This window comes from Pistacia vera, unplaced genomic scaffold (genome assembly GCF_008641045.1).
Source record: "Pistacia vera cultivar Batoury unplaced genomic scaffold, PisVer_v2 Contig359, whole genome shotgun sequence".
In the NCBI taxonomy this organism is placed as follows: domain Eukaryota; kingdom Viridiplantae; phylum Streptophyta; class Magnoliopsida; order Sapindales; family Anacardiaceae; genus Pistacia; species Pistacia vera.
This window is the reverse complement of record NW_022196178.1, coordinates 180,194-189,409: the sequence shown is the minus strand read 5'-3', so window position 1 is coordinate 189,409 and position 9,216 is coordinate 180,194. Positions and strand designations below refer to the sequence as shown.

Here is a 9,216-nt window from a genome sequence, read left to right as displayed (position 1 = left end):
AGAAGAACCATAAAACCATAATAACAAGAGTCCCAAAGAAAAAAAAAATGTAGGTTGGAGGAGAATTCCATCAATATCTGCTGCACTGTTCAAATTCAATGAACGTGTGCTAGATATAAGAGTCAAGAGATCTTCAGGTTCACCTTTCATTGTATAATTAACAGCACAGGCCAATTAGAGAAAGCAGTGTAAAACATATCTAAATGTTCAAATTGATGTAAACACCTTTCATCTTCTGATTTAGTTCTGAAAACAGAAAAAGAAATTTAAAACACAGAATCATTATCTGATATATGAGAATTTGAGTAAGATATTGATAGATACCAAGCTCAAACCCAACAACCAATCAATTCACAGTATCTATCTACCCAAGCAAATTCAATCCAACACACACCAATAATTCTCACAGAGTCGGAAAAGAGATGAATAATATACGATGATATTAGTATTGATTTCAAGCAAGTAATCCAATCAACACAACTTTGATTCTAACGGAAATTAGAAAGTAAAACAGTGAAGGAAAAATGAAAATACGAAGGAAAACATAGCTTGCTGGACTTCGAGGGCCTGCTACCTCCCAAATGACACTTTTCCACTTTTTCAGAATATCCTCCTTTATTCTCTCAGTCCCGTTTTATGCTATTCAGTCTCATATTCTATAACAGAATTCACCTACTAACCACACTCATTCTGCCATCTATCCACACTTACTTGCTTGGCCCATGCTGTCCCCTCCCACGTTTCCTAACATAGACCACAGCAGGTGTTTCATCAGATTTATACAGCCTAGTTAACAGAAAAGCCTGTAATTGTCGCATGATAGATCCCTTCGAAAGTATTAATGGTCACCATTCTCTGTTTGGAACTGGAAGACATGTTAGTGTGGGAAATCAGGTGTGGTATTATTTTATATCTTGTAGCTAAAACTGAGTGGTGTTGAGCTGTTCAAGTATACAGTAAAATCTATTAGGGTGTTACATGAACTGAACCACTAAAACCGACAAGAGAAAGAGTAAGAAGAATCTAATATAGAATCACATTACCTGGTTAACAGTCATGAGTTTGTTTCAGCTTTGCTTGTCAGTTTTCAATATCATTTTGCTGGGTGACAGTTTGCTCATCACTTAGCGGTAATACTTTTGGGAACTGATCAGAGTTCCAGCACACGATCCCAATCGGTGGCTCTAGAGTGAACTCTACTCCTTCATTTTTCATGCTTATTTTTGGAGCCTGCAAAACCAATTAATGGAAACATGAAAGACGAATAATAACATTAAGCTTTTCAAGGTTTTACAGAAAACATGAATTAGCTATAAAAGAAAAAAAAAATTAATTTTCCGTCCAACTCCATTAGTGTAAATAAAAAGAGCAAATTCTTGACTTATGATGGTTAACAATGTATAAACCAAATTCTATTGAGCTAAGAAGACTCAAAAAACTACCTTGGCTTCCGCGTGCACAAATTTATTTTGTTGATTTAAGGAAAATGCTGTATTCATCTCGGGACATCCTGTAATGTGCAATGAATCCAAAGATGGAAATATGAAGTGATATCCGACGGGACAGAAGTTAGCAAGATTTGGTAAATCATTTAAACACAACTCATCAAGTTTGGGTAGCTGGATTTCTCTGTCAGTCATGACATCAACTCTATCAGTATGTCCAAATACTTCTTCCAGTTGATTCGCCCATGCCACAGTTACCAATTTCAATTGTTGAAGACCTCTGGCCATGGTGATAGGAAGGACACACTTTAATTTGTCGCACCATTTAACGTGAATTTTTGAGAGATTTGGAAAGAGAGATTGGAGATGATCATCATCATCTTCAACCACGATTTGCTGCAATTCCGTACAACTTCAACTGACAGAGTTTCCAATTGTAGCATATTTCGAGCAAAAGTAGTTGAAAAGATATGTGTCAGCCTATGACAGGAACAGATACTTAAAGTGGTAAGATTTTGCAGGCTTAAAACATGCTTGGAACCGTTACATAAACCTTCTAATTCTTTTAGACCGCGCAACTCCAACTTTTTCAAACTTGGGAATGATAACTGATGTGATTGTCCATCAACCGCAAGATCTCCTAGCTGAAATACCACTTTTACTCCGCAATTCCAAATTTTCAAATATTCCAAATTATTGAAGCCGCAACTGAACAGAGAAGTTTCGCCACACAAGTTGTTGCAGTCTCTGATGCGTAAAACTCGTAACTTCTGGGAAAACAAATCAGTACATCTTATCAAAATCTATTGGATGTTAACATTCACCTTTGGGTGTTTTCAGTTTTATTAATAAAAAATGTGTAATGAGATAATTAGATTTTAGTCGAATTACAGTTGATAACTTAACCTCCAATTAGAGTTCTACTTAAGAGCCATATATTATTCACCAATTTACAATGGTCTGTATAAAAGAATGTGTCAAGTAAAACTAAACATATTAGAATAGACTTATCATTAAGTAACCGAAATGTATTTGCCTTTAAATTATGCTTACAGCAAGAGATTTGTGTCTAATAAAAAATTTCGATGAATTAATTTTATAATTTATAGCAAACTTATCTGATTAAACCTTCTGTAATTAAATCTATTTAGATTTTAGCCAAACTAAGGCATTACTTCCTTGAAAAAATATGAATTATAACCTTAATTTAAACTTGACTTGCTACTTTTTCTTCAGATATTTAAAGATGATAAAACATATACACACCTCTTTCATCAGATTTAGCACTCTAACTTGATCCAGGAAAGGCATCGTTAAATTGGGACATTGATATATCCTGAATTCTTCCAAAGCTGGCCAAGTCGAATGACAATTTTCTGGACAGAAGCTGATCAGGTTTGCTAATCCAGAAAATGACAATTTTCTTAGCTTAGGGAGCTGGATATCTTTTCCTAACCATTCAGTAACATTTTCAAAATAAAAAATTGACTTCAGCTGAGGGGCATTAACCATGGTAAGCTCGTCAAGTTGAGGAAGCATGATTACTTTTTCATCCATGAGGTTTGCTTTCTCTTCGTGTCCAAGTACTTCTTTTAATTTAAAGTTCTGTCTTACATCTCTGTCTTGCAGTTGAAGTCCTCGGGCAACGCTGATCGGAAGGATACGTTTTAACTTGTCGCACGATTTGACATAAATTTGTGAGAGATTTGGAAAGAGAACTTGGAGATGATCATCATTATCTTCAACCACTATTTGCTCCAAGTCCTTACAACGTTCAACTGAGAGACTTTTCAGTTGCAACATATTTCGAGCAAAAGAAGCTGAAAAGATATGTGTCAGCCTATGACAGAAACAGATACTTAAAGTGGTAAGATTTTGCAGGCTTAAAACATGCTTGGAACCTTTACATACACCTTCTAATTCTTGTAGACAGCGCAACTCTTAAGTATTTCAAACTTGGGAATGATAACTGATGTGATTGTCCATCAACTGCAAGATCTCCTAGCTGAAATACCACTTTTACTCTGCAATTCCGAATTCTCAAATCTTCCAAATTATTGAAGCCGCAACTGAACAGAGAAGTTCCGCCACACAAGTTGTTGCAGTCTCCAATGCGTAAAACTCGTAACTTCTGGGAAAACAAATCACTACATCTTATCAAAATCTATTGGATGTTGACATTCACCTGTGGGTGTTTCAGTTTTACTAATAAAAAATGTGTAATGAGATAATTAGATTTTAGTCGAATTACACTTGGTAACTTAACCTTCAACTAAAGTTTTACTTACGAGCTATATATTCATAGTCATATTCACATGAAAGGCACAAAATTTGTCTTAGAAAATCTCCATCCATAAAAACAATGCATAACTTTTGAGTCGTCATGGAAGCAAAAAGAGCCTACTTTTAAAATTTATTTGCTCATTGACAATTTTTAAAACTTTCTTGCGATAAATAAAAATACTAGAAATTTTGAGTAAACTTCTCAGATTTTAACTAGTTAGTTAAATCAAAAGGTATTATTGAATATTATTAACTAAATAGCCCTCTAAACAAGAATTTGTTTGACTGAACTTATGAAAATTAGTTTATAAAAATTAACTTATAAGCAACTAGTGCTTATCAGCTAATTTGAATTTATAAACATTTAAAATGTAAACAGTTACATATTTGATTAAAGTACTTATAAATGACTGATAAATAATTGATACATTTTATAAAATGTGACTTATAAAAACATTTTGTTACTAAAATGACTAAAAATGGTACTACATTATTAAAAATAAGTGTATAGGATAAAATTTTAAAATTAAAAGGAGGTAATGTGGTAATATGCTTAGTCAAAGCTTTGCTTATAAGGCCCCCCCCCCCCCCCCCCCCCCCTAAAAAAAAAAAAAAAACCTTCCCCCGAACTCATTTCTTTTGGCTTAAAAAAAAAATACATTTCCCCCAACTTATTTCTTTTGACTTTTATACTCAGTTTATAAACTCAAAAAAGTTATAAACAAACAGATCAACTTAATTTTAGAGCTTATAAGTTAGTTTGACCAGCTTTTAAGCTCAGACAAATACCCATTTGAGTTTATAAGTGTTTGGTTGAAATACTTATAAGTGACTGATAAGTAGTTTAAGCATTTGATAAAATGTGGCTTATAATAACGTTTTATTATTAAAATGACTAAAAAGGGTACAATATTATTTTATATGATGAAATTTTAAAATTAAATAAGGATAATGTGATAATATATTTGAACAAAGTAGCTTATAAGCCAAAAAAAAAAGTTCTAGATAAACAAGTCAGTTTGATTTTAGAATTTATAAGCTAGTTTAACCAACTTATAAGCTCATACAAGCCCCCTCTAATTTTATTAGCTAAGATGAATCATTATCCGTATATGTCCCATTTCACGTCACAATATCTTCACCTCTTTATCTTGATAAACAATAACTTGAGCTAATGTCTATTGAGTCAAGGATCTAAAGAAGTTTTAGTACCTTTTCATCAGCATGCACACATTCATCTCCGGTTAAGGAAAATGTTGGAACTGTCGCACCACAATCTTGAAATTCCAATTTTCGCAAAGATGGAAATATGAAGTGACATCCCCCAGGACAGACGTTAGTGAGGCTTGGTAATGCAACGAGTCTCAAATAGTTTAGCTGAGGCAGCACAATTTCTTCGTCTTCCATGATGCCAGCTACATCTGTATGTCCAAGTACTTCTTCTAATTGGACGTTGTCTTCTACATATAATTCTGCCAGTTGTTGAAGACCTCGGGCTATGGTGGTTGGAAACAGACATTTTAATTTGCTACAACTTTTTACCGCAACTTTTAAAAGTTTCTGAAAGGTTTCAGGTTGGAGATTACTGTTCAAGAAGGCTTGGTCCTCTTCCTCTGCTACAACAATGATCGCGTGAGACTGAGACCCATACATAAGCCTTCCAGCTTCTCTAAAAACTTCAATTTCAATTTCTTTAAACTTGGGAACGATAATTTGTGTTTTCGTCCCTCAGCAACAACACCTTCAAGCTGTAATACCACTTGTACAGCACAACCTATAAGTATTAGGTCTTCCAAATTTTGGAAGCTATGAACCAATGTGCCCGGAATTACATCATCATTGCAATCTTGCAAATGCTGAAACTGTAAATTTTGAGAAACAAAAAATAAGAACTTTTATTAAGATCTATTATCTTACTTTGACTTAAGGCATCAGATAAACCCGTAATTTCTGAAAAAAGAAAAGCATACCTCTGGTGGATTCTGCATATTAGCTTCAACAATAATAGGCGTAGTCCAATTGGGGCAACCATCAACTTCTAACAGTTGCAACATTGGACAAGTTGGATAATAATTTTCAGAACAGAAGCTGATGAGTTTTGGGAGCTTTAGAACTCGCAACTTTGTTAGCTTAGGGAGCACGATATTTTTACCATTTTCTATCTCTGCAATTTCGTCGCCCTGGTTATAATCTGAGACAATATGCTCCAGCCTCTCACAATCACTTATTATGAGTTGAACTAACTGCACCAGACGTCGCACAATTGACAATGCGAAGAGATTTTTCAAGTTACTGCAGCCATGCACTTGAACATGTGCAAGATTTTTGAAGCTTACAAGTCGGACGGGTCCCTTCCATATAAACCTCAATTCTGGTAAATTCCTCAGCTGTAATGATTCTAAACTTGAAAGCACCGCAGTATTTTCTCCCTCAGTCTGGGATAAGCCTTCAAGTTTGAATACTTCAGATAGTTTATTGCATCAAAGATCTCAGCCGTTTTCAATTGATGGAGTCTCTGAAGCAACATTGGTGGATATACGTTACACATACTGTGGCATTCTGAAATTGTCACTGTTTCCAGTTTTTCAAGAAACGTACTTGGAGGCTCTGCACCTTTGTATATCTCTTCTAGATGGCTCATATTAAATAAAATCAATGTCTTCAGATTTGAGAATGCAGCGGCTGGTGCCTGCCGTTGCGACGAATCTATGATGCATTTCAACTCCTCACATTTTCCAAATCCAAGGTAAATCAACTCACTGAAGCACGTTTGATCAACGCTTGGGAAATAATTTTGCAAACCTTTTATGTCAGATAAACGAAGAGATTGTACATTCTGCAACAATTCTTCAAATGCAATCAGTGAGACTGCTTCGATACTTTCTATACTTAAGCTCCTTTCATATTCACCTGAAAACAAAGCAAAATCACTTCCTGTCACATCTATCCCATACCTTTCCAGTTTTGGGAAAGCAAATCCGTTTGGAAGGCATTTCTGATCAATTCTTAGTGACAGTGAGACCAAGCATGAAAGTGAATTTAACTCACAGACGGTGGCACAACTTTCCTCTACACTAGTAATCTCATCTGAGTGCCAAAGGAAAGAAGGGTTAGCGTATAATTCTTCTAGTTGAGAAAATCTTCGTAACCGATCTCGTGGAATCCTCAGTTTAGAATGACGCACGTCCAGCACTCTCAATTCACTTAGTTGATCCCCCAATTCTTTGGGCCATTCTCCAGCCAAAGAAGAACCTTCCAAATCCAGAACTTTAAGTGTTGTCAACTTTCCGAGAAAAGAGATGTCTAGCAATCTGCAGTATTTCAGTCGTAGACTTTGAAGATTCGTCAATAATTCAAGTGATTTAAATGACATCTCCACATCAATTAAAGTTACAACTTGAAGTGCTTTCATGTCTTTAAAAAAATCACCTGGATCACCATCGATACCAAAATTCAGTAGTAAAATTTCAAGCCTAGGACAGACCAAGCTTTGAGGAAGCAAATTTATGTCACTACCATTGTCCATCAAGGAAATTGCTGTGCATTGTTCAAGCATGTTCTTTTTACGCCTCTCTGTCAATCCCATGCTAGATTTATTCATGAATACATGTTTTCCCGATGATATCCATATGGCAACATCACGAACCATGTCATGCATTTTTACGACCTCTTCGCCAGCATCAATTAGCAAACCCGAAGCCTTCAGATTATTAACCATAACGCGAAATTGTTTCCTTAACTCTTCGATAGAGTTAACATCTTGGTACAAGTCTAACCCTATTCCAATTCTAACCAGTTTGTCTAAAGAGATTTCACAATCTTCAGGAAACAGTGAACACAACAAGAAACAAAACTGGATTTGCTCACCCTTCAAATAATCATAGCTCAACTTAAGAGTGGCATAAATACCTTTTTCTCCAGCAACAATGCTGTCCTCCCCTGTAACACTAATCATATCTTCAAGTTTTGAATCTCTTAGTTTGTCATGCAAAACTTTCCATTCGTCAGAATCCTTTTCTCTTAGAGCACTCCCAATAGCTACAAGTGCTAAAGGCAAGCCATCACATTCCTTAGCAATTTTAACTGCCAGAGGATTCAAATTGGAGGCATCACCTATGCCTGCATGCCTTTTGAGCAAAGCCACAGCTTCATCATCATTTAGAATATCTAGCAGAATTCGTGACTGACACTCCATATCAATACAAACTTGTTGTCGACGAGTAGTTAGAAGAATTTTGCAATTCTTGTTATCATCACCAAATGGAATTCCTAATATCGATTTTAACTCAAATTTTCCCCAAACATCGTCCAAGATTACGAGGATCTTCTTCTCTGTCTCGGTGAATCTCAAGTATAATCACCGCGCTCTTCCTTCTACACCTTGCTCCTCCTCTGTCTATGTGAATCTCAACCCTAGCGAACCTGCTAGTTGACCTTGAATATTTTTAAAGTTTGGAGTCTGAGATATGGTAACCATCACAACCTCATTAAAGATCTCCTTCACTCTATTACCTACTTCTTTTGCCAAGGTTGTCTTACCCGCCCCACCCATCCCATACAATCCAACTATATGGATCTCATCATTTTTCAGTGCCCCAATAACATCATCCATAGCAGATTTTGAAGACCCGAAAGTCTGAAATTCACTAGGCTTTAAAAATTCGATGCCTGGTAGAGTGGTAGGATAACCCACTCCATTGAATTGGCAATTGTCTTTTAGCTTCAGCATAATGGTTGTCTTCTCTACTGCTTCCTACCTAAGCAATATCGGCAACCCCAATTTGAACTTCTGTCTCTTCTTTCAATCCCTCAACATCAGCCAGGATCTTGTCGACATCAGTTAGCCACTTTTTTACATATCCCTTGATTTCATCAGTATTATTTTTGGCTATTTCAACAACTTTATTCACGTTTTCTCTTGCCAATCTCAAATTGATTTCTTGTTCATTAAGTTCTTCAACAATTGTGATGAAACAAAATAGGTAACGGACTTGGTTTACTGTCAGCTCTACCAAGTATTCTCCAATCCTTGATGCAATATCCAGAATAACTTCCATCCTCAAACTCTGTTATCAAAAAATTTAGTACATCAGTATAAGATGAAAAAAAAAAAAAAAAAAATCGTTGACTGATAATTAAATATTAATTGGGATAGAACGTCTTTTTTATATCTTTATTTTTTTTTTTAAAGTGATAGTCATATATAAAAAATTTGTATATTTTGCGCTTTTAGATAGTACTGTATCATATATTGATGGCAACCAAAAGCATCAAATATATGCTTCTACACGGTTTGAGGAATTTTAGAATCCTTAAAGGAAGGGTCCAAAATCCAAATCATGACCATAGCAAAACCATTTTAGATACATCCTCAGCTAAGAGTGAACCCTCTTATCGTAGTAAACAGAACGAGTACAAAATAATGATTAGTTTATTGAATTCATGTCAATAACCGGAATCTTTATTACTATTATTGTTGTTATCAGTT

The 9,216-nt window shown here is 35.3% G+C and overlaps 1 protein-coding gene across 1 annotated transcript; it reads right to left on the bottom strand.

Moving 5' to 3' along the window:
* Window positions 1–1,080: 1,080 nt before the first annotated feature.
* Window positions 1,081–8,457, bottom strand: LOC116139735. The gene is made up of 10 exons (XM_031425399.1): window positions 8,151–8,457; window positions 6,279–7,997; window positions 5,699–6,174; window positions 5,486–5,590; window positions 4,941–5,366; window positions 3,357–3,576; window positions 2,712–3,265; window positions 1,976–2,215; window positions 1,443–1,841; window positions 1,081–1,230 (listed from the first exon to the last, which is right to left on the bottom strand). The coding sequence occupies exons 1-10, from the start codon at window positions 8,455–8,457 to the stop codon at window positions 1,081–1,083; spliced, it is 4,596 nt and encodes a 1,531-aa protein (XP_031281259.1).
* Between the last annotated feature and the right edge of the window lie 759 nt (window positions 8,458–9,216).

Coding starts and splice junctions, on each gene's coding strand:
- LOC116139735 (XM_031425399.1), bottom strand. CDS start 8,457: ATGCTGAAGCTAAAAGACAATTGCCAATTCAATGGAGTGGGTTATCCT. Junction 7,998..8,150: donor TATTCAAGGTCAACTAGCAG/GTTCGCTAGGGT, acceptor AATCGATATTAG/GAATTCCATTTGGTGATGAT. Junction 2,216..2,711: donor TGCTAAATCTGATGAAAGAG/GTGTGTATATGT, acceptor TTGTTTTCCCAG/AAGTTACGAGTTTTACGCAT.